The sequence below is a fragment of the Rhea americana genome, unplaced genomic scaffold (genome assembly GCF_003343005.1).
Source record: "Rhea americana isolate MKP2758 unplaced genomic scaffold, rheAme1 scaffold_5, whole genome shotgun sequence".
In the NCBI taxonomy this organism is placed as follows: Eukaryota; Metazoa; Chordata; class Aves; order Rheiformes; family Rheidae; genus Rhea; species Rhea americana.
Genome location: NW_028186645.1, coordinates 6,466,038 through 6,492,296, shown reverse-complemented (window position 1 = coordinate 6,492,296; position 26,259 = coordinate 6,466,038). Strand labels below are relative to the sequence as shown.

Genomic DNA, 26,259 nt, shown 5'->3' with positions numbered 1-26,259 from the left:
CTCTTTTCAGTTGCCCCGTGTGACAGGACAAGAGGCAATGGGCAGAAAMTGAAGCACAGGAAGTTCCACCTGAACGTGAGGGGGAATTTCTTCCCTGTGAGAGTGACAGAGCACTGGAACAGGTTGCCCAGAGAGGTTGTGGAGTCTCCTTCTCTGGAGATCTTCAAGGTCGGCCTGGACGCAACCCTGTCTAACATGCTCTAGGTGACCCTGCGGAGGAGGGAGGTTAGACTAGATGATCTCCAGAGGTCCCTTCCAACCTTACCCATTCTGTGATTCTATGATACACACATCCAGGGTCAGTAATTCAGGTGTACTCTGTATCTAGCTTGGGCTAGGTGAGATCAGCCACTGCAACACAGCTTTGGGCTATATGGAGCCTTTTTTATTCTTGCAGTTACCTGAGGTCAGACAAACATGAAACCCACATAGTATGTGGCTATGTCTACAGTTAACATAGCAGCACGTAACCACAGCTAAATATAGTCCAGGCAGTTTCCTTTCAAACAGGAGACACAATAGGCCTTTTAGACATTTATCTTCAAAATCTGTTCGAAGCATTGCTGGTGCTAAATGGAGCAGGTAGCAAATGACACCCTCCTACAGACACGTCTGCTCAGAACTAAACTTAATCTCGAGATGACAGCCGCAGTTTGAGGAAGTGGCAGGTTTGAATGTGATTTCAGTCTGCTCAGTGTAAATGTCAGCAGAGGAGGAAGCCAAGCCTTGGGGCAGTKGGAAAAAGCTTTGGCCAGGTCTGGCCCCATGCAGTAGCTTGAGCTTTGTGAAAGAGGCTGTGAATGCTCCTCTTCCTCTCCCTCCCCACCAAGCAGTGATGCAGAGATAATGCAGCAGGTCCTCAGATTGTCTATGTTGGCTCTAATCTGGCCCTGCTGTGATCCTTGCAAGACAGAATGACTTGAGAAAGAGGAGAGAGAGGAAAAGCCCCTTCCTGGAACCAGGAAACCAGGAACAGTGAGATCTAGTGACTCTCCTGGGCAGGGCTGAATATCACCTTCTCATAAGGAAGGTGCTAGCTCTGCTTAGGAAGACAATTCTTGAAGCTAGTGAGCCTTTAGGCAAATTGGCACCTCTGTTGTATTTCAACCCATCACTTCTTGTCTGACCTCAGCAGCCATTGAGAGCAGTTCACCTCTCTCAGTTCAACTACATTTTACAGATTTTTAAGACAGTTTTGTCTCCCCCAGCCTTTTCTCTTTCATATATCTGGTCCTTGCTGCTATCTTCTGGACTTTCTCCAATTAGTCTTCACCACCCCATCCTACAGTTGTAAAGCCAGTAGCTATCTTCACTACTCACATGCCACCAAAAAATCCTATGAGAGACATAATGTAGAGCCGTGCACAAGAAGCTTCCTTGTGCTCTCAAGTATCTTGAAAGGACAAAAACATACTATTAATTCAATGTCTACTCAAAGGCCAGTTACTGTGCAGATTGAAACACATGACTCAGGGTCAATATCAGAAACTTTTGCCTGGAGGTGGAAGCACAGTGGAGTATGATACTGAAGGCAGCTCCACCAGTTTCTGTCACAACAAGAAAACAGTACCCCTCTTTAAATAGTTAAATTCACCACCAGCTATCTGGAATTTTCAACATTTGAAGAAAGCAGAAGTTCAGCCTGTGCACTTTAGTTCAGTCTGTGCAAGGTACCAAATCCAAAACAATACTTGCAAAAAAAATCCAGAACACAAATAGAAATGCAAAATGYAGGATTGCAAAGGGATGTCTTGCATCACTGACTTCAATATCCAACTGTCTGAGATATAGTCCCATTTATAAAACTGATCTGATTCCATCTCGCATCTAATTTAGGTTGGTTGGTTCATTGCTCCTGTCAGAACATTGTTTTCATGGGTTTATGGATTRTATCAACACCATATGGCAGAACCAAGCTGCAAAGTGACCCAGAGAAAACAGAACAGCAAGGCTGGAGTTTTAAAAGGAAGCGAGTTGCTGTAGAGATAGACAAGCAAGACACAACAGGGTGGTTGCAGGACTGAGGACTGAGACTGAAAGACTACCAAGACTGAGGGCTCAAGATAAGATATGTTCTCTAAATACAAAAATACCTCAGCCATATTGAAAATTCAAAGTCTGTAACGGCAGGTTACAAACCACAGTTTGTAACAGCCTGTGTGTGTCTSTGAAAGATGATTCTCGAGGACAAAACCTCATACAACACAGCAATCACCTGAGATGAGGTGGTATATTCTTTTCCTGTATCACATTACTGCATTTAACATATGAGACAGTGTTATTATCTCCCATTCTACATATTTACATCTCCTTTTAGCAACTCTAGTGATCAAAAAGGTTGCACTAACAAACCAAGGGACAAATTTACCCGTTTTCAAGATCTATTTTATTGTTTTAATCCAGGGTTCCCTTTTGACAACTTGCAAGGATATTTAACCCTCTTTAGCAAGTCCCATACACCTACAATTTCAGCATTTTCCTCAGATTTCTCATGTTTTTGGTGTCATACATAAAATGAAATTTCATGAAGAATCAATTTGCAAAGGAAGAGATTTTCAAGGCAACAGTTTGCTGCTTCTACCCCATCAGTACCTTCAATGGGACAGTCAGAAMAAAAATCATCCTAGAGGCTCTTCTAGAATAGAATTTATTGTTCCTTTATTTATCTTTAGAGTGAGGAACAGGCCTTGAACGTTTAGGTCCCACCACAGAGTCCCACACTTTAGTATCTGGGTGTCTTGCCTGCAGGGACGAATAGGACAGCTACATTACAGCTGGCCACTCAACTTCGGCCATTACCTCCTAAGAGYTAATATTTCAGTAGCACATTTCACAGCTTGATTAGAGTTCTGCCCTTGCTCGATTAAACAGTATCTGATTTTAGGATAATCTTGCCTACTGCTCTCCTGTCCCCCCATGGGTAAGCCACCAGTAGTGAAGCTTCACACCAAGCACACGCACCATGGCTTCCACATAGCCTGAGCGGAAAGCCTTTCTCACCTGGGAATGCATTTATATCAATGACCGCATGCTGCCCAGTCTGATTGTTAATGATGATATCAATTCCAAAGAGGGAAACTCCCAGAGCCTGCCGCAGCGCCTTGGAGATTTCCCGGATGACGTCGTCATTTGGCCGCTCAAACACTCCTTCGATTCTATCAAGCTATAGTGGAAAAAGACACATTACTAAGGGACTTGGAAACAGTCTTTTTAGCAAAAAGATTAATTTTCAGAGGTTTCCAGTTGTACATCCACCCAATCTAATTGCAGAGAACTGGCGGCATGAAACAGAGAGAGAAACAAAGAGAAAACTSTTTTATAATTCAGAATCCTACATTTATCAGAAGTTCATCTACTCTAAAGTACCAGTTCTTTCTGTTTTATACTGGTGTGGTACCTTGGAGAGACCAGTCAATGTAGGACTGAACAAAGAAGTATTCAAAATACTAGATTCATACCTTAAAAATCAAACAAAGCTAGTGTGTTTAGTTGTGCACTGCAAATATTCTGGATATCATTCTGTTATTTCAATGTAGATTAATGCCTATGTTAAAGGACTGATAAAATAGACCCCCCCCTGTTAATTAATTCCATCTAAACCATATAACACAACAGAGTGATATTTTCAGGCAGAAGTTAATTCAAGTGGRACAGCTTTTATGGGGGTTTTGATGTGTGAATTATTCTGTAAACATTTATTATTACTAAGAATGGCTCAGGTTACTTGAAAATGTAAATTTTCTCACTACTTAAGTAATAGGTTATATGGCAGAAGTATACTGCGATGCTTGTAGAAGTGTGCATGGGATTTGTATGCATATGAGAGAGATGACATGTAAACCAAAAGAGCATATGCCCTCTGTAAGTTTAAAAATAAATTTTGCCACAAAGTGATTAATGACTAACACAAAAATAACTTTAAAATTTAGTGTGCCCATCCATGTTATACATAATTCTAAACTTAATCATTTCTGGCTATGAAGCTACTCCCAAACAGAGTGTATGAAACAGAAAAGAATCTGCAGACTCAGAGATTCAAAGGACTCAGTCCTGTAAAGTGATTTTCAGAGCAGTTGCAGGCCCGAGAAATTGTTAGGATTCATATGTGCAAAGCTTATTAAAAGGACTGGTAATGCACACATTAAACTGCAACATGCTTGCACTGGTGGGCTCAGAAGACCCCCAGGTATGTCCTCTGGCCACAGCTCAGGAATGCCTGCGTTTCAGGCMGTTAGAGACCCTCTGTGGCCCTGCCCAATACAATTTCTCTGCTTGAATTTTCACCATTTGTCTTTCCTCACAGAACTGAGTCCTAGAAGGATGATTTATGCTTATTAAGCTCTCTGGACAGGAAAAGGCCAGATATTTGTATTCAGAATCTTCTTATCCCCTTTGTCTAGATTAACTTTGGGGAGTTTAGGCCTGGTGAGCAGCAGACAGGCCTGCTGCAGCACTGCTTCCTCACCAGAGTTCGGTAAGGAATACCAGAGGGACACCCAGTCATGCTGGTTCGTTGTACCAAACAGACCTCAGCCTGCAACACAGAAGCAGACAACTTGTGAAGGAGGGTCACTGGCTACTAGTGCTTCGATAAGAAAGGACTAGATATAGTTTTCCAGCCAAGCTAGAGGAAAAAAGACCAAGTGTACTTACTGCTGTTAAGACAGATGATGATTCTGGCTTTGAAACATTGTGGCTGTTGAAAAATATTGATTCTCTGTCTGAAATTAAAAGAATAATAAGTAAATTTATACTAGGTTTTGACTTCCAAAGGCTTAGTGCAGGGAACAGTAGGTGGCACTGCCGCCCAGGGAATCTAATCTTGATCACTGCTGAACAGTGTCCCCACATCCACCCGCAAAGCCTCTCCTGTCCCTGCACTTAGCTGCCAGCACAGGCAGGAAAACACTGCCCAGGTCACCCAGGGGTTTCAGACCTTAAGCCACTGGAACCGTTCAGGATTAACACAAACATGCTTTGTTTCCTTCAGTCACACGAAACCAATCTCAGTAAGATCATGAAGTTCATTTCTAAGTTGCTATACTTGAGCAACAGCTCCAATGGGAATGCACACAACGGAAGAGAGAAGCTGCTCTCACGGCAGGCAGCAGATCAACAGCACTCAGTCTACACCGTGGTCCCTGTGACCTGATCTCCCTCCAGAGGCACCAGAGGAAGGCAGGAGGCACCCTGAAGCGACAGAAACCACTAATGCCTTGCAGCGGAAACCACGCAGAGAACTGCACCAGCACCTTCCTCCCTGCTCTTTCTGAGGTTTTACCAGCTGGGAGAAATCCACCACAAGTCTTCTCCAGGGCTTCTCACCACAGCAGGCCAATAGTAGTTTCCAGACAAAACCAAATGGGAGCTTCTAGACAAAATTCTCAGCAAGCAGGCAGCACTAGCACTACTGTATTTCCACCTCACCAGTCTCTTCAATGGGATATTTAAAAGCAGCTACAAGGCTACATATAACAACAATACGGAGTTTGTGAGAGCAAACCCAAATCCACCCTGCAGTCTGACACCACCATGCACTCCTGCCCTTCCTCCCATTTAGAAAGGCTCTGTGCTTTCAGACAGTCAGCTCCTGGGAACTCCTCACAGCTGTTAGATCTGCTTAATCACCAGAGCTGCTCAGTCAGGTGCCAGTAGCACAGCCCCCTCAAACCTCTGCTGATAAGGGCAAGGCAGCCAGACAGTTATCCTCATCTGCCCACAAACCTTATTTCTACATGGGTTCCCAGACAACTTTACAGTCTCACACCATCTGATGAGACATTAGCTAAGGTATTTTTAGAAAGATACCTTAAAGCCTTCACTTCCAGTAAGAGTACAGATTGTCATAACACTTTACACAAAAATAAATTCAGGCCTACTTAATTTGATCAGAACAGAGACATAGAGCATACCTAAAAGTAAATGCATCTAGACTTAGAGGCATACATATCTACAGAGAATGACATTTTTAAGGATCATCCTGAGCCCTACATATAYTAAGTACTTATTTGTGTGCAGAACCCAATGGTGAGCACATTAAACACTCACCATTAAAACTAGTGGAAGCCACTAAGAAAAATGACAAGAAATTTCCACTTGTTTTATTCACTCATCCCCTTTAAATTGATACTTTTCCTTCCCTCCATCACCTGCTGGAGCTGCYGAGTTGCAGGATTGCACCCACCCTGACCTCCAAGGCCACACAAGCACCTTTACTGCTAGCAGACACTCAGTGTAATGCAGCAGGACCACACTGTGCCCAGAAAGGACCCTGTCCACTTCCATACTCCTGCTAGCTGATAGGCACATCATTCTCACATCCATGCCCTTCTGACTCCTCCTTGCTCCTGACAGCCCCAGAACGCACTTCTCAGGCACTTCAATGGAAAGCAGCACTTTTTCCATAAAGGAAATTTTAGCAATCTTTAACGAGCCTTTCAAGCACCTGATGTCTGGTAGCATATAGGAGGATCACTGTCCTTACCAACAAGTCTATTCCTCTTTCCGCCAACATGTTGGTATCCACAATCAAAGGACACTTTTCTCAAGGTTTAAAACACTGGGCCTTAAACAAACTCATATAGGAGAGAGTCCTCTTTAAATACACACATAATCTAGGTAAAAATAGGGAGAGGAAGTTTCAAAACCATGAAATCCAGGAAATTCTCTCCAAAGCACATTTTTAAACAAACTCCGGAACAAATGACATATGAACTTGCTGTGAAATTAAGAGAATTTCTCTCTCTCTCCCATTCCATCTGACATAAAACACTCTTTCTAATAGGTAATACACAGGTTACCATCGTATAAATATTTACTATATGAATGTCATTCACATATATTCCAGAGCAGAGGAGTTATCTCCCTTCCTATTGAAATAATACAGAAGAGGAAATACAGTATGTAAAAAACAGATGCCTTCACTTCAGCTGCCTTTTCAAAGATATTTTTTATTCGGGCTGTTTGTAGCCAGGGCTCCAAGAACTCATATCTCCTTCCAAATGGGCACAACGTACCTGAGATGCCAGCAGAGAAGTTCTTTAAAGATGGTCTTTTTACCACTGTGTAGGATTCCCCAACCACGAACACTTTATACAACACAGCATTGTGATTGATGAAGCTCTGAATGACGCAAGGGGGACGGACAGCCTTCAGGCCCTCCTGGTTGAAGATGATTGCCATCTGAAAGCACACAAACAGTTTTGCTCAAGTCTTTCATTTATTTCACATTTACCAACCACCTGACCAGCAGTGAGGGGGGAACATCTACTGATGAATATATATACACACATATACAAAATATGTATAGCCCAAGTGCAAATTTCTGCTCAAGCAGCTAGACCTATTTCTTTACATTTTGAACCCTCTGAACACTGCTGGTGGTGCAGCTTTCATTTTCAATCAAAACCATTTGAATCAGTATTTTCTTCTCAGTTTTTGCAATTTCATTTACTACTTTGAGTTAGGGAGCTACCACAACTGCACATTTTATTAAGAAAAACAAAAGAGTAGAACATCTGACAAATAGAGTAGACAAAATTTGTATAACATAAAGCATGAGGACAACAGAAGTATGAAGAATAAATCTGCTTGAATTTACTAACAATACGAGTTCTTTCCTACAGCTGTATTTTCAGTGGTTTGGCTGAGCCCAGTAGCAATGTCCTAAGCTAGAGGGTTTCACCCACATCAGCAGAGAATTTTTTCAAAGTGTAGTARTCCTCACTGTTAGCAAATGCTGGGCCAGCATTTTTCCTTGGCTTGGTTTCTTCCTGTTATTCGAAATGTATAGTCCCCTTGAAGAGACTGGAAAAAGTATGCCAGCAAGGAAGTCATTTTAGGGCCTTAATGATGAACAATAGCTGCCTCAAACAGCATGGAAGCAATGCTGGTAGATGCAGACAAGCACTTTGACAAGCCAGCATATCTCAGTACGTGTTACACTGCTCTCTGCCTGAATCCCTCCATTAGGCATGTTACATGCACCTTTAATTATCATGAACATGGTGCCCTACCCTTAAGGTTTGTTGCTKAAGTATGAAAGCTGCCATGGCTCCTGTGCCAAACAGGCAGTATGCACATTCTGGTACAGGCTGATGAAATTACTTTACAGTGAGCTGTAGATTACTAAACAGTAGTAAGAATTAACTCACATTTGTTCTCTAGCTTCAATGCCCTGAAAAAGCTATGTGCTAGTTACCTGAAGACTGATGTTTCTTCATTACTCTAATGATGCTGTGCCCTGTTATCCACAGTGGCAGAAGATAGTCAGTCATTTTGAGTAAGGACCATTCAAGGCCAGAGAACCTRACATAGCGTACATCTTGCTTTCTTCTGGGCAAAACTAAACTTCCTCATCTCCATCCTGCAGGCAGGGATGCTTTGGTTAGAGCATCTTCCCCCACGGAGGACCTGCTCACACAATGGCTAACCTTCCATTTCTCATGCATCTCACCTAACTCCTTCAGCACAGGATGCACAACACTTGCCAGAAAGGCTTCCAAGTTCTAAAACATAAGTTTTTTCTTAACCCTCTTAGTTTTCAGCCTCCTTGAGCCTAGTATTCTGCTTGGGACAAAAAACAGTTCAGAGGTGTTAAGAGAATTCTTGTGGGTCCCACAGTGACTCCATAGCAACATACAGAATAAAATTGGAGATTCCTGCCTCAGCACAGTGCAGAAGTTTTACTGCTCTCTCTTTCCACATGCTTGCTGCCATTTTCATGCCTTCTGATATTAGCTGTATCCAAGTGAAATCAGGGCCACTGGAAGGATTTTATAAAGCAACTTTTCCAMTTCGCGCGTGCTCTCTCTCTCATATTTTATATGATCAGCTGCTCAGTTGCTAAATGCCGAACTGACAGACTGAGAAGCTATATCTGAATTCCTGAGTTCTTAGTAATATCTTAGTTTGTTCCTGTAATAAAAATAGTAAATATAAAAAGTTTTATTGTTCACTTATGGCAAAACCATAGCCATAGTAAATAATACAGTGATTACATGTTTGTAGTTAGAAGTCTGAGTACATTTTTGTCTCTAACTGATTATTATTCTGTTCTCCTCTTTACGTGGCAGATCACATTAGATCACATAATTGTCTGCATGCATGCAGAATGACTCAGTAGATTAACATTTTCTGAGTTCAAGTCAATGCGTGCAGTCAAGGCCCATTGCAGCTGATATTCTTACTCTGTCTCCATTATACCAGATGCTATCTTTTTGACAGCACAGACTGAATTTGTGAGTGGTAATAATCTGTGCAAGAAACCTACTCTAACCAGCAGGATCATCCATCAAGATGATTTACAGCAACAACATCATACCTCATTTGTCTCTCACTGGTGGCAGGAATCACTGTCCTTTTCCTCCTCCAGGGTAGACTGTTGGCTTTATAACACCTATAGTATCATACTAGCAAACAGCATGTCACTCCTATCGCTCAAGTGCTCTTTGCAAACATTCATCAATGAATCCTCACAAATCGCTCCTTCACAGGATGAGCAGGTACTTATCATCTCATTTTACCAGTGTGGAAACTTGGAGAGTTTATCTTTTCTGCACAAAACTGACTCAGGCTACTGGGAACCATGTGAAACCTCTTGTCTGCAAAGCTCTATGCTGACAGTCCCATGGACTGGCACATAATCCATGTAACTCCCATGGTGTTATGTTATACCAGCTCACTGTGATGTCTCATGGTTTTTAGCATGCGTACAGCTCCAAGAATTTGCTTGCAGGGTGTACTTTGTCATCTAGTACAGACTTGCTGTGTCTGGCAGTAACAGGGGAACAATATTTTACATCTCATAATTTCCAAACGGTATTCCTCATTATAGATGTAGAGTTCTTTTGAAGGCAAAGCAAAACATTTGGCACCAAGAATTTCTAATGACAATGTCCTTAAGGAATTCAACCTGAAAAAAAGTGATTCTGTGACTCTTGCTTTTCACTCCTCTCTGCTCAACATTTAGAAAAAGTTATACTGGATGCATTTCCTGAGGTTATGGGTCTCAGTAGCGTTTCACAGTAGCTTTACCAGAAGGTCAATTCAGTTCTGACCTACTGGCAGCAAGAAAGAAGGCATCATCGCTGCTCAAATCTAAAAGAAATGGTGCTGGTAAAGTGGAGTTCAAGTGCTGAGCTGGTAGACATGACCTCCAGTGCAGAAGCCATGTTTAACTGTGGGACACCACAGGAAGACTAACAGCACCTCTGCTTAGCTAACTTGTGCTTTCCCAGCATAATGCAGGCTCTGCCGGCACTGGCTGGCACCAAACCCAAAATCATGTCTGTACCTTCAGCTGTCCCTGTTAGCCAGTGTCTGAATGCTTTGAAAAGTCATCTTATAAAGAAAAGCAAGTTTCTGATCAGAGTGGGTTAGTTACAGTGTCAGCTCTGCAGTGGGGAAGGTCTCTATAGAAAATTAAAAAAATTGCCAAAAGTCAAAGAAGGAGTCATTAATAAAACAGACATCTTTTTTTTTTTTTTTTTTTTCCATCTTTCAGACAGACTGTCTTATAAGCAGAATATTTGTTCTGTGCTTCTCTTGCCATTACTGGCCATAAAATAGTAGTTACAGGACGGCTCTTCTCTGACCATAAATACACCTTAAAATCATTCTTGAGAATACAGCAACTGTAAAACGACTCTACTACAAAATGTGTAAAGTATTACACAAGACTTCAAGCTTTTTTTCAGGGGGTCATCCTGGGCTCATAAACTTCCATGATAAACCACAGCCTACAACTGTACTCAAGTCTAAATTTTGTTCAGAAAATGGAATTCTGACAGGAGGCTGAAGTATGGCTGCATTGCATAAAAGAACTGCACAGAAAGACTCATTATGGAAACACAAGTCCAAACTGAACTGCACAGGCACTGAAAGGCTCATGCATTACAGGCTGCAGTTGCAGAGGAACTCTCTGTAGGAAAATCACCAGGAAATTTGCAGTCTTATATTCATTAGCAATCTAGTCCCAAGTGTTCTGGTGAATGACAGCGAAAATATAAAGCGGTTACTCCCACAAACGCTAACAGGACTGCATGTAATGCTTGTAAAATGATCCAAGCTAAGGCCTACACAAAAAATTTAGCTGCATTTTAAAAGTTAGTGCTCAAGTGAGAGTCAATCAAAATTTTAGCTGTAGGCATTCTGCTCTTCTAGATTTACATTTTTCTTCGGGGCCTTCAGTTCTCAGAGTTGCTGCAGCAACATACTGCATATTTCAGGAGCAGCTGGGAAACCTGGAACGGTTACTGTGCTGTTAACAAAGGAAGCCAGGCATCATTACAGATGGCACTGAGGAGTGGATTCTGAAAACTGAGATGTGGTAAGCAGAGAGGCAGGAAGCACAAATGGAAAAGAATTAAAACAGGCCTCAGCTTCTCTTGCCTAAATTTAGAGGAAGCAAAGCTCATAGGAGCACAGTCTGTTCAGAAATACACAACCCTTTTAATTGCAATTGCTTTACAGGAATGAGGCAAAGCAGATAATTCTAGCAGCCCTGTTTTTCCCATAGCTGTATCATGTTATTACAACATGCTTGGAAATGTGGTCTCTATTTGCTGTTCCCTTCCCCTCAAGGAGAAGGCTGTGGCAGACCAGCTTGCCTTTACTCATACTTCTGCTTCATCTGCAGCACAGAGACATTTGTCATCAGCACCACATATATGTTTGGAAGAGAAACATGGTAGGGTACAAACACGACTCAGTGTCACCTCCCACCAAAGGAGAGGCAGAAGCAGCAGATGCCTTGCAGATATAGTTGGTATGGAGACTACATACTGCTAGAAACAATAAAACTAGAATTACTAAAAGTTAGAAACTGCTAGAAAGAGAACTTCCACTTTAAGAGGTTAAAATTGTATTTAATTTCATTTCACATAAATCCGAAAAAATAGTAATATTATTAACCTCAATGGAGAGGCAGGGAAAGGGAAGTGGTTTGGGCATCACCCTCATTCTGCGTACAACATGATTATAGAGCACCAACCAACCAAACCACCATGAGAAGATTGGAAGTGGGGGAATAATGTTGCAAAAATTCTTTAACTCACCTCGTGAGAGTTGGTTCCATGGGCCACTCTGGTTTTACAAACTAGATTAAAAAAAAAAAAAAAGAAAAAAAAAAAGATCACTGAAACAGGCCACACAAAACCGTTTCAAATCTGTTCCCACCCACATGTGAAACACTGGAGTTCACCAGACCAAGACAGTGACTGTACCGGATAATGCTGACAGTCTCTGGTTGAACAGTGTCCTCATTCACTGCAAAATCTGGCTTGCTCCAAGCCCTACTCTCTCAATTGCTCCCTGTAACTAAGGTGCAGAAATCATTATTAGGACTGGATGAATGTGCAAAGCATCAACTAAGAAATTTGCATCAGTATTGGTACTGCCTTTCTGCCTAAGGCCTGCCCAAGCCCGTGTGATTTCGCCTGAGGCTGGAGCCCTGCTACAGGTCCCACAAAACACTATTGTCCTGAAAACAGCAGAGCTAGGACACAGCAGAAACCAACTGCTTTCCCCACCTCTCTGGTCTTAGGGAAAGGCAGGCAACCAAAAAAGCTGAACCAAACTAAGACATGACAACCAACTGAGATACAGGCATCCAAAGAGGAGGAGAAAGAAGTAGAAAGAGTCCACCAGTTCTGTTTCCTCCTCCATATTCTTTATTTGTTCTGTGCACCCTGGTTCTACCCTCCACCCTAAAACTGGTACAACATAAGAAAAACATGCTCCTGCTATTATAAAACCAAAAGAGAGATGAAGACCCCGGGATCTACATGATGAGCATAGCTGATGCAGTGAGTGGGCAGTCATGTATAAAGTAGAGAAGGAGATAAAAACGCACGTAGAGTAGTTGTGTTGTATGTGACAAGACTTCTTTGGGGGTTGCTGGAAGAGTTAAACTGCCAGGCAAAAGGACAGGCAGCTATGAAGGGCAAATAATCCACACTAGAGGCCAAAATAAGCTGTTACCAGAAATGTTGGAAAGTGGTCAATGTTGTCTCACAGACACATGCTTTGGAGAGCGGGAGAGTTACAAAAAACAGAAGAGACAGAAAAAGCACCCACACAATGTCACTCTTGTTATTTTTTTAATTTCATCATCATTTAGAGGGGTTGATTCATAACTTTTGAATATGTGGGCCATGTCATATTTGAGCACTCAGCACTAGCTGGCCATAATGAAAAGAAAGTGTGCATGGGTGATAGAGGAGTGTCAAAGCAATTTAGTGGGCTTTAAACTACTGCTTCACAACCTAGCTTCAGGAAGCCTGCCTCATCTGGGAGACCACTGACAAGGAAAGCAAGATATGCTCACTCCACACAGCTTTACCTCTGAACCTTACAAATGAGGCAATGCACCATAGGAAGGATGAGTTAAACAATCCTACTCATTTTACACTGCAAGGAGTCAAATAAAGGAAGGAACTAAAAAAGAAGACCCACAATAAAACCTGCTATAAGAGCACAAACAGCTCACAGCAGCTGTTTGAGGCTCTGGTCCTTGGTGCCTGGTGTCTACAGTCATTTTTACTCTCTTTCTTCTACCCACTAAAATTATACTTGCAGCCTGGATCAGGGAAAGGGAGGGGTAGTGAAGAAAGGGAGCAGTTAGTAAGAGAACAATTTTCTCAAGAAAAATAATGAAYGCAGCTGGCAGGAGAAACTTCTTGCACAAGTTCATGGCAAGAGGCTAACTTTGTTAAAATTATTACCATTTCCCAGGAAATCACGTTTACTGTAGCAGGTGTTTAAAGTAACAAACATCAACAAAAGGCTAAATACAAGCTGATAGGGGGGGATTTTGCTCCACACTCCAAGCAAATTGCTTCAGAGTGTTTGTTTCAGGAAGATTATAACATCCTGTACACATTAGCAATAAAACATCCAGTCCTACAACATTGGCTACACTGGTCTTTTGGGGGCATGTGGAATATTTAGAACCTACTAGAAGCTACAATGAAAGACCATTTACATACTGAATGGGAATGCCAGTCCATTCTTCTCTATTAGCTGCAAGGTATCTTCTCCGCAGGCACTTGTCAGCTCCATAAAGGGTGGTGAACAGATCCTCTCATCTATAAGACAAAAAAAAAAAAAAAAATCAGGATAGATACTTTCTGTTTTACTATTACCCTATGTAGCCACAGAGAGAAAATGTTACCTTAGTGTGATTACTTCCATCACCGTACTCCAGAAAAAAAAAAAAAAAAAAAAAAGGACTCAAATGGAGATCCTACAAGGCGGGTTTAACTTCTCAGTTATATGGTTACTAGCTCTCTCCAGAGTAACTGCTTCTAGATAGTCAGTCTTACTTTGATATTAAAGCACTTTGGGTTTCAGAAGATGAAAGTTCAGGCACTCCAAAATCRAAAGGTAATACAAAGACCAAATTTTCACAGGTAGTCAGGCAAAACCCACCACCTACTTATGAATACCTAACTATTCAAGACTTAGTTAGTAAGGTAAAAATCAACTGGGATCTTATCTCTTAACATTACTGCCTCCATGGAGTTTTAGCTACAGCAAGGTTAAGTTTGGAGTAAAAAATGAGTTACAACTCAAGTTAGCTGTGCAGTGGAGAACTGCAATTCAGAATAGATCAGCCAAAAATCACCTAAAAGAAACACTGTGACATGTTCCTCCAAGGAGTGATGGGTGACTAACATAAAAGGTGGAAGCCATCAGGATGTCTGGAAAAGCTCCAATCACAGGTCTGTATCTACCAGCAACTTGTCTTGAAAATAAGCAAAATGTGATTGTTATCATCATCCATTATTATTCTAGAGAGCACACAGACTCCAAACAGGTGGAGGCCAAATTGTGCAAATGGTGCAAAAATCAAAAAGTAAAACCCCAGCAGTTATCTATATACTCCCAAAGAGCTGTACATCCTGCACCACTTTAGATTAAATGCTTTTCACTTCAAGTATATATCTATGCATTATTCTGTCATAGAGAAGGGAAAACTGAGGCACTGAAGATGAGAGAGGCAAAATTCTTTATATCTTAGTACGTCTATCTCAATACATGCTTGAATGCTCTGAGAATATCTGAGAACTCTGACCATTAAACAATGCTGTTGCTAAGAGAAGTTTTCTGCAAAGAGAAAAGACTATTTTCATACACCCCCAAAAGGAGCAGAAAGATTGATGCTTTGAGGTCAACGTCTAAAAAGCGAAACAAAACATCTCAGACTTCAAAGTTTTCAGCTTGCTGCTATGAAAACAGAAAGCAGCATCCAAAAGTGACAGGTACTGTAATATTTACAAGCCTTTGCCAGAGCAAAAGTTCCTTAGATTAATCCAAAGAATCAGATTTAGTTTACAGATACTTGGGAACAACTTTGGCTTGGCAGCTCTCCCACCCTTATGCTCAACGCTCACAAATAACTTTGTCTTCAGAGTGCAAATGCAGAAGGACGTATGGTTCCATCTCACTTCCCTCCATTTCTCTCCCATACAAACATGAATTGGAGATGGGGAGTTTCAGTGTTCCTGCCAACCATATGACACTTGGACGGGGAGATGAAGAAAGGGGCAAACAGTAATTTCTTTGACTTTGTACTTAGAAAAGACCACCTGGATCAACAAAAATTAGCAGAGAAGACTCTTAGCATCTCAAAGTGCTCCTGCTGAGTTTGACTGCACAGCAAGGCCTTTGCTCCATCAAAAGGGTAGCTCTAGCCCACTAAAGTCTCTAAAACACACTTTTAMCTCACAGCCAGACCTGAAGACAAAGCAACCCTCCTTCAACCCAAGATCTCAGTACAGCCTGCAGCTAGAAACCTGCTGCTCTAACACACACATTGCGTTTCTAAAGGCAGCTGTCAGTTTAAAAAAGGTCTCCAGCTGTCAGTGATGATCCCTGCTTCCTTCCCAGAGTGCCAAACATACTCTAAAAATTTATCTCATCACCAAGCTCCTCTTATCAGAGGAGAAGCTGGCTCAGCATAACTTCTCGGCACTAAGGTCCACGACAGACCTAATTCAGTAGTTGAAGGTCAACCTCTATACTGCTTTTCACCAGCAAGACATTGCATTGTACAATACACAAAGTATAACCAAACATGCAGAGGTGCATTTAGCATTGCCCTCTGCTTCTGCCAAGGCAATCAAAACTTAGCAGGATATGACTGAGCTCCATTCAGGTGCTAGACTTTGTTAGCTRTTGTCACTATTCCTTCTCAAATCAGTAGTGACCAGTCACCACAGGAAACCACCCCCAGAAAAGACTACAATAAACATAGCTGGTCTAGAGGTGAGACTGGGAGACGTTAGTCTGGCCCCGCTGCTGACCTTTTATATTGACACTACGGCCTAACCCTCCAATCTAAAAACAAGTTCTTAGTTGCATTACAGAACCTAGTGAGGACTAAATACCTCTATAAAAGCAGCCTGAGAACTGAAGTATGATGCACAACGAACGGCAGCATGCCTTCCACAGAGCTGCATCAGATGTGCACCACTAATCGAAGTGACTATTTGCATGTGTCAGGAGGACACAGAGTTAATGCAATCCAGTTCTCACACAAGGAGTAGGTATTGCCGCTTTTATACCATCAGTACTCAATTCAGAGCTCTGCTTCAAGATGTGACTGATCAAAAGAGACTTTTTTCTAAAATAGAAAGTTTGGAAAAGATTCTATCTCATCTTCCATCTTTGCCTACATACAAGTGTCCTTAGCGCTCAAGAGATTTCTACAAATGCAACTTCTATACTCTCCACTTTGGATCTGAAAGTAAAACYTAGTCACTTCCTTCCTCTCACTAACTACATACCTTGAGTTATCAAACCTGCACTTCAGAAGAAATACTTCTGGTTGTTCTGTCTGCAGAAAATTGGCTTTGATTTTTGTAATCCTCATGTCTTCCTTCTGCAATTTTTGGGGGTTTTCTATTTTACACACAAACAGGAAAAATTTAAAAAGAAATGAGAATTTTTGCTGAAAGGGGGGTGGGAGAGAAGAGGCTTCCTTTCACTAAAAAGAAAACTATTCTAGGTCTGACCATATCTGAGCACATCTTTGGTTACTAACAGAACAGCTCTATATGTTTGGAGCTCTGCCTTCGCAAATTATCAGTGGTTTACAGATCACCTACAATCACAACTGAAGCAAACTCTCAGGAAAGTCATCAAAAAATGTTCCATTTTTGCAGGTTCATATTTTCTTACTACAAAGGTTACATTTTTTAAATGTATTTTTWAAAAAAAAATCTAGTCAAATTTTTGAAAGTTTTGATGTATTGACTGCAGAGGAACTGCAATCCAGTCTTTTTGTCTATTAGAAACCTGCATGGCTAATTCACTTATAATAATGATTAAAGAAAATGTAGTAAGTCTAACCCTGGATAAACATAATTACTAAATCTATCTTCCTTCAGCCTTTACTGAATCAAAGATATCAGCAAGACAAACCTCTCTATAAATCAAAGGAATGCTGTGATGTAAGATAGAGACAGCATTTGTAAGCCCTATTTTTATTCAGAGTAAGTCTGACRGTGATATTTCTGTCTTTTCAAAGTACCTAACAGCCTCTCCACAGCTGCCTTTGAAAACATGTCCAGAATTCCAGGTGGACCACGTCAAATCCAGAGCCATCAACTTAACAGCAACAAGGAAAAACTACTCAGACCAGGAGAGGGTTCAACTTTCACTTAAGACAATCATCAAAAGTATCTGTAGTGTTTTTGTTGTTAGAGACAACATATCACTAAATTTAGAGTGAAAATGCTGTCTCTGCTTTCCTCTATTCCTTCCCAACTTTGTCCTTATTTTCTATTGTATGTCTTGGCATACACTTTGCAGTGTCTACTTTCTATATTTTCTTTAAATTCTACTTCCTTTCCTTCAAGGTTTTCTGCTCCGACAGTGGCATCCTTCTCTCCTTCCTTTTTACTTTCTGCATTATCTCTTTCTCTCATCTCCATTTCTTCTCTATTGTGGTCTTTTCGTTTCTAATTGCCATTTCTATCCTCCCATTGCTACGTATGCTTTATCTCTCCAGTCTTCTTCGAATGGAAGTCACAGCTGGGATCATGTTCACTCCAAACACAGGGGGAACACAGAATCTCTGAAGATGGAAGGGAAGCAGACACTAACAACAGGTTCTGGGTAGTAGCTGGAACGATGGGAGGCAGTCACCTCCCTGCATCCATACAGCTTTGGGGCAGTCAGGTCTGGCACATTTTGCTCTGGGGGTTAGCTTTCTCACAGAGTTGCCCCATTCCCATGGAGCAACAACATTATTACAAAGGTAGAAAACGTAACTGGTGAAGGCTAGTCTACAGGACGAATAACAAAGCTAAACAACAAAGGAGAGGTGGGAAGAGTATTCGTACCTAGGGTTTTGGTGCAAGGAGCACGAATTATTCTGGATGAAATCAATGATACTGAGTGAAGCAATAGGATGTGAAGAAGGAAAAAAAATGCAGACTAACTATTGTTTGGGGAAAAAGTTTTCTGACTTCTGGAAGTGGTGGAAATCTTAATGCTTGCGACTTGCTTAAGTAAGAGATGTTGAGCTCTTGCTCTCTGTGGCTGGAAGAGCTACCAGGATTGTTTCTGAAAAAACAGGGTATGTTACTTCTGTACCACATAATGCTGTATGCAAAGAAATGGCAAAGCTGCTCCTAAAAAGTGCTGGCCTCTGCTGTAAAGACCTGTTAAGATAAGCAGAAAAACATCCATACCAAAATCAAGACTGGTTCAGGTCAGTCACCATCAAAGGCTCATACGGCAAATGTTCAGTCTTAAGCAATCAGGAAAGATTTAGAGGAGAACATAGTGAACTCTAAACTTCCTCCTTTGTTGAGAAAAGCCCCTCACTAATAGAATAGTTGGCTCTGTGATTTGGAGACCCTAAGCCTCTTTAAAAACAAATGAAGATTTTCAGTAAACTGTGCTTCACTGTAGCTTCCGCCAGTTTGCACTGCTGCACTCTGCTCCTGTGGGGATTAAGAAGATGCACAGATAGTACATCTTTTTCTCCTAATACAGTAAGGGGAGGAAATCTGAACTTCCAGCTCACCCCTGCCTCCTAAGTTCACTTTCAACCCAAAGAACAACTAATCAAATAAAGAATTTGGTAGAYCCTTTTTTTAGCATACAGCTGAACTTTATCTTGAAGGTATCTTAATTTAAATCACTACATGATTGGGTTTTTGCCCTTCAGAATCTCTTTTATCATTGTAAACTTATCACAGCTTTGGACTGTCACTTCTGCTATGATCAAAAGTCACCAAGTCAAGGAGTCAGCCAAGCTAAGCCAACACATGACTTATGGTTACAGCAGCCCCAGTCTGTAATTTGAAAGAACCTATCCTTACTGTTTTCTTTAGTTCTTTATTTTTCAATTGAAACTTCATAAAAATAAAACTTTGCACAGTTTTCAGTCAAGCTTATACTAGCACTTCTGAGCTGCATTAAAAATATTCTCAAGCTGTATTCTCTTCCCTGTAGAAACAAATACATGTGTGGAATATTGGTAGAACAGATTTTGTATAAACATATGTTGATTTGTACTTCTCATTGAAACTTAAAAATTAACTTATATCTGAATACCCATGTGTTTGCCTCTTAATCTTAAATTGTGATGGGAAAATAATTCAATTCTTATGATAAAGCAGCTGTACCTGGGGTGCATTTGGCAGCAGATTCCAAAGACACAAGAGGGCAGAGCACACTTAGCTCTGAGGGCTTTTTTGATTCTAATGTTAACACAGCTTTAAATGTGAGGCGTTGTGCACTGAGTATCTATGTTAAATTGTACATCTGCATAAGCAACAGGCTTTATTTCTAATAAATTAATGATTTTAAAACACATGTCTGGTGAGCGAGAAAAATCTCACAACTGAATAAGAAACTATTACAAAAGCTCTCAAGAACCTGCCATTTCCGTGAAATGGGTGCTAATTACAGTTTCTGAACACGACAAATTCAGTTTAGATTAGAGAGTGATGACAAAAGCTAAAAAAGAAATAAAGGAGAATGTCGAAGTGAAGCCAACCTGCTAAGAGTTCTTCCTTCAGCTTCCCTTGGTGGCCTCTACAATTATTCACGGATAACCATTTCATAAAATTGTGGTCTGCACGCTATCTTCCCCTACCTTGCAGATACAGACTTTCATCTTATGCCCATTTATCTCAGTAAAACGAGTGCTCCTTTCTGATTCCCAAGAAAGGAATTCACCTCATCTCTTCGGCACATCCTGTTAAAGAGGTAGGTTTTGCAAACAAGCATTCAGCTTACTCACTGCAACTAAGCCTGGTGGGTATCTGGAGGCAGACCAGTACAGCTACAGACATGCCTTGAGTTAGAACAGGCTAGTGGTGAAACATGTTCATTGACACTACCCAATAAAGCAAGTCCACAGAAATGTAACAAGTTAAGAGGTGAAAGATTATCTCATGCAGGAGACAGATCAGAGGAGTGACTAGGAAATGCATGTTAGTCATCAAATAACCCAATTTTTCAGAGCTAGATGGTGACCTACCACCCTGAAAATGCAAGAGACTGAAAGTTGTACAATACAAGCATGGCTCTTCCCTCCTGCCCCCAAAATTTTACAATAAATGATATTAGGTGCCTGAAAAACACAGTATTTTGGCAGTGTTAATTAAAGTCTATTTCGTGCAGTTTATCAGAAATAATCAAGAGAGAGTTATGTTTACAAATCCTAATTCATTCTCCTTCACTAAGTGTTCCAGGTTTCTCAGTGGCACCACATGCAAAAACTCCTAAGGAGACTCTGACTTACAAAAAGTGGGTGTGTGGGGTGGTGGTAAACAGACCAGCTCGCCAGAAAAAAAGAAATAAATCTTTTAGTGCTTTTTAGAAGAACAATCTTAGGTAAAATTGTCTCATAAGTAGAGAGGAAGACTGGAGAAAAACTGCTAGCAATGCTCCTGTTGAAACTGTAAGAATTATTCTTTGCAACAACAAAGTTGTACCAAAGTTTGGGGAAACATTTTACAGGTTGGAATGTTTCCAGCTTACAGCCAGAGCATTATATGAAGAATAAAAGTCATTTTCTTCATCAAATAAGAAATTAATTATTTGGGAACTCAAAGAAGTTTTTATCTGCATTTTTATCCCAATAATGTCCTATCTTGTACACTGGAATTAAAAATACAGATATAAATGAAACTCCAAAGAGATTTCCAAAAGAATGGCAATGCTAAATCTGCTTCTTGGATGTGCTGTATATTAAAATGCAAATATAAGGTTCAGAATAGGAGTTCAGAATTATAGCCAACTCATCATCTCTAGACAGTAGCTTATATCTGCTGTTTCACATACTTACCCGTATTTTGTGTATGGAATCAATTGTTAGAATCATGACTCTGAAGCAATAAGTCTCTGAGTTTAAAATTCTGATCATCAATGTGGCCTACTTTAGCACACAATGACAATTAAGTGTCAGCACCAAAAGCTAGTGCCTATATGTCTAGTTCCTCAGAAATACAGAAGAAATGGTCTGATGTATTTTATTCCATGCTTCTTCTGCCTGATCTCTGAGCTACAAACTGCTTAGACTAGTTCAAAACAATTTCTAAGCTAATAATTCCTGTCTGCAAGCTACACACCTGCAGGACAGAGGCTGGTGAGATGCTAGATTGCATCCTACTGGTCTAGACAGAGCCAGACTGGCCTAGAGTGAGAGGAACAAACGGTGGTCTGCACTTCCCTGTATGAACACACACGGCTTGAAAATGGCCAGGGAGCACCAGAATTTATTGCAAATATAATGCAAATATACTGGTATACGTTACAGTGTTGGAATTTGAAGGGAATGTATTAGTACCAGAGCTCTTGTGTGCTTGAGCAGACAATCAAGGTTCCTCGCAATTAGAACATGCACATGAGAAATTTCACTTCACAGCAGAGGAGCAGCTTGCTTCACCCAGTGGCATGCTAACCATGCCCAGAATCCAAGGCAAGCCTTGAAGGCCCAAGGCTGAATTCCTTACTGATTTTACTCTCAGGTAACTCTGTTGACTTAATTGAGTCTTTGTGTCTCATACAAAGTATACTGTCTAACCAAAAAAATTTCACCACTACCAACAACAAAAACACCCACATCTCACCACAAGTGAGTATATTCATGGTGGGGGGCAATGGTAGACATGGCATAGGCATCTTTTTCTTGCCTGTGACGGAGCTCCTTTGCAGACATTAGAGCACTCAAAAGAGTAGAGTCAAATAAAGCTCTTTATAGCTGATATAAGAGAGTTGATGGCCCTTAACCAGATCAGTTTAATAAGCTTTTGTAAGCTATTCCTGGGGGAGACTACAGAATGCGTAGGCTGTGGTTTCAGTAAATACCACTTTCAATCTGTGTCTGCCAGGCCAGAGACAAAGCAGCAGCCTACAGGGAGTGGTGAATAAAGCGATAAAACTTCCTCCAGGGCAGAAAGGCTTCTCCATGACATGCTGAAAGGGGGCTCTGATGGTATCAGTCGATGCCAAGATTAAGCCTGTGCAGTGCACCAGCACCCCTGCAGCAGCTGTGCTCTGCTTAGGGGCAGTGAGGAACAGGGCTTTTCATTTCCATTACAGACCACACCACGGACTATGCAAGAAATGTGGATAACTACCTCACCTTTCTACTTATCCAGCTCACATATACATGAGCAAACATAAAACTGCAAGAGGTTAAATGCAGATCTATAAAATACAACAATATCTTTGGATAACACTGAATACTAAGAGAAGGAAATCACTGACACTGTACCACGAAGCAGGGCTGACAGCAAACCCTGCAGCTGAGCATCTTTAGCCTCTGACATTTTGTGGGCCCATCTCTGTCCTGAAGGATCAAAAGGCTCTTCCAGAGGTTTGGTTACTTTTGCTTTCATTTGAGTTTTCTTAAGTAAAGCAGCTTCCCAGAAAAACAGCACGATAGCAAGGCATTTCGTACTGCGTCATGAGTGAAACGTAAGAACGTGGTGTCAGTAACAACAGCGGAAAGAACTGTTTAACCTAAAACAAATACATCTTTAAACAAGGATGGAAAAACCTAAGCAGAAACTTAAATATCAACTCAGCAACATATACAAATGACCATCAGCCCAAAGTTTACATGTAACATATGGGAAACTGAAAGGTAACATCCTGTCCCAACACTGTCTTTGCGCTGCTTAGCAAACTTCTCTGACGCATGGGGGACTTTTACCTTATACAGTACTCAAAGCTTAGAGCCTGCGTAAAGACTAGCACTGTGTGGTAACAGAAGAAATAACCATATGAACAGTTTTTCTTATTAAGAAACCTTTCGTATTTCCAAACGAAGAACTTCAAAGAAGATAGAAGATTTGTGGACAATTCTGAAATGCTCAGGAAAATCATAATTATGAAAGACCAGTTCTGGTCTTCAAGGATCTTGTTCTGCCCTTGTTTGCAATGGGCTGAATTAGAGTATAGCACAGGGAGGAAAGCTGCTGCCTGCTACAGGGTCTGCTGCAATTTGATGATTATTCCAAACTGAGKTGTACAGAGCCCACTCAAACCCAAGACAAAAGAAAAGGCTTCCAAGACAAACAAGCTACATGGATTTCCATTTAACATCAGAAAGAAGAAAAGCAAAGACATTTCTCCATGGGAAAACTTTGCTGGTATATGTTTTTCTGTCACAATTGGTGCAAATATAACAAAGAGATGCACCCACACCACTTTGTTTACACTAGATTAGTTTCTTCTCCTAAAGAGTCCTTAGACAGCACTGTATGTTTTTTCCACAAATAACTGCATGACCTCCTGGGTAGATATTGCAGTGTGCAGTGTTCCTGCACTGGACCCCAGATGATCAAAATGCACTTTGCAACACCCATCAGAACCTGCTCAGGGCAAGACCAGCAGTCCTTGCTGGATATCCCAAAAGTCACACCATTTTAGTCAGCTGACATCACTTCTAAATGGTTGATGGACCAGAAGGAGGAAATACTGCTGAGCACCAGGATCCTGGCTGTCATCAGGAAGAAAAGGCAGTGCTGTATGAATGAGAAGGCGCATGTGTACAAGCTTTGTATTTCCGTGGGAGTTACCTGCTAAAACAGCAGCCCTTAGGGCAATATCCAAGACCAAGAGGTTTATTTCATACAGATGGCACAGCTGTATGGTACTGCTTAGCAATATTTACTGGCTGACCCCTTCCTTGTGCTGTGAGGCTGGATGTTGGACACCATCACTGGTGTGATCAATGCCTGAGTCTCCAGTTTGATGCAGCGCATGTCAAAGCACTAAGAGCAGAAAGAAACTTCTTACTCCCTGGAGAAAGTAGTTGGCAGACACYATCCAAATCATTCCACATAGAGAAATCTACTGTGGTCTCTCTCTCTCCTGCAGGAAGTGCTAGTGTTGGCAGAATTAATTGAAGATCTAGTCTTTAGTAACACTTCTTCTGGGCTTTCTAAGCTAGCTGTTTGCAGATATTTGCCTCTCATCTCTTTCTTCCTGTAGAGGATCACACCTGGGCAATCTGACACTCAACCCTGCACAAAGTAGCCCTGTGCTGGGACAACAGTGGAAATGTGAGTCATTTGAAAACTCCCTCTGAAAAACAGGTCTCTTGCATCCAAACCAAAATAAATTAAAGCAAACCAAGATGTAATACATGCTCTGAAAATCAAATCAAATGATAGCCTCAAGACTAAACTTATATGGAGGGAGCGTGAATTTCTTGCACCTCTTTCTGCCAAAAATTCTACCTCTGTTCTGCATGTGGACAAAGCCCAAGTGAGACTTTTACCCAAACTAGATGAATAACTAGATAAATAGATTCTTTGAAGAATTCTATCTTATCGGTTAATAATCTCTTCATTTTGCACTTTCTACATACACTTACTCTTCCCACTTACTCATTCTATTTCAACCAATACTCAGTGGCCAAAGTAAAGACAATTCCACACAACCTTTACAGCTGAGTCTAATGCTGTGTCCCAATCTGATACCTTGCTTTTTGAAAGAGTCTACATCTGAAAACCTCATTGCCAGGAGGAAGCAAGCCTACCATTTGATCTCTTCCAAAAACAGTTGGGCAAGAGGGAGATGGCAACGAAAAGGTAGTGAAAGGGATGACAACTCCACTAGAACAGAGTCCCTGACTGACTTCCCCAAAGATATGACACCATCAGCAGCCAAGCACATAACGATAGCAATCTGCTGAGCATGAAGRTCTTCCAGAAACTGTGTGCTGAAGGATAATCATGATGGAAGGGGGAATTCATCTYAGCTAGATTCAGTCACTTTGTCTATATTAGCTGTCTGCGTACCAAGTACAATCAAAGGGGACAGCACCTTTGGACAGTGATTTATGTTAGATGTTCAATAGTTTAACATTAATCACTCTTGGACATACCTATCTTTGCCCAATGACTGCAGAGTAACTTAGAAACCTAGTATTGAATAGACATCTAACTTTCAGTCAAATAAGTCAGGTGCAAGGAACTGCCCTTTGTTGCTAGATAATTACCATCATGTGAACTGTTGCTGCAGTCAGTCAAAGAATCTTCTTGTTCTCCTGAAATATGTGTTTCTGTCTCACACCAAGCAATGCTGACCTGTGTATTCTCCATACACAAAGAAATGCATACTATTTTCTGACTACAGTTAATACACTGACTCTTGATTCATGATCCTRCAACCATYCCCTGTCAAAGAAGCATTAYAGCAAGAGAGAAACAGATTTCCACAGGCAAAAACACTCTAAAGTAAAGCCCTGAAACGATCGAGAGTTTGTTGCTGATTTGCTCAGTATACATTCAGGAATGCTAGGCCAGGACAAATTGTTTCTCGAATCATCTTCTCTACTTCAGCAAAGATTAGCTCCCAAATAAGCTCGCTAGTATAATTTTACTTATCTAAAAGCAAATGAAAATATCACTCTGTTCCATCAGACTGTAGGTGTGTCTCTGTGGTTTCAACTTGGGCTCCCCAGCACAGGCTTGCTGCTGCTTATTGCATCTTTTGTTTGTAACACGTTAACCTGGATTACACCTCCTGCTCTTGGAAAACTGATTGGTACTGACTCATGAAGTGACAAGAATAATTTTTTCTCTGTATCTCTTTGTACTGCATTAGGCTGGAGGGGCTGTACCAGCCTCTGCAAGTAGTTCCTATGTGCTGACAGGAGGACCAAATGTACTGAAGTATACTAATTTTCTTTTTTTGTAATCGGCTTACCCATTTAAGGTTTAATGTAACAGCTATCTCTGTGACGTCTTAAACCAATTAGTCAGGATTTAAGAGGCA

At 41.1% G+C, this 26,259-nt stretch overlaps 1 protein-coding gene across 2 annotated transcripts in view; it reads right to left on the bottom strand.

The window, feature by feature from the left end:
• ITPK1 (inositol-tetrakisphosphate 1-kinase) overlaps positions 1–26,259 on the bottom strand; it is a 156,225-nt gene that overhangs the window by 9,836 nt on the left and 120,130 nt on the right. For both annotated transcript variants that reach the window (XM_085317528.1, XM_085317529.1), the window contains 5 exons: positions 13,989–14,087; positions 12,057–12,097; positions 7,017–7,182; positions 4,654–4,721; positions 3,001–3,163 (listed from right to left, as the gene is read on the bottom strand). In XM_085317528.1, the coding sequence (XP_085173654.1) occupies positions 3,001–3,163; positions 4,654–4,721; positions 7,017–7,182; positions 12,057–12,097; positions 13,989–14,087 (537 nt within the window). The remainder of the gene's footprint in view (positions 1–3,000; positions 3,164–4,653; positions 4,722–7,016; positions 7,183–12,056; positions 12,098–13,988; positions 14,088–26,259) is intronic.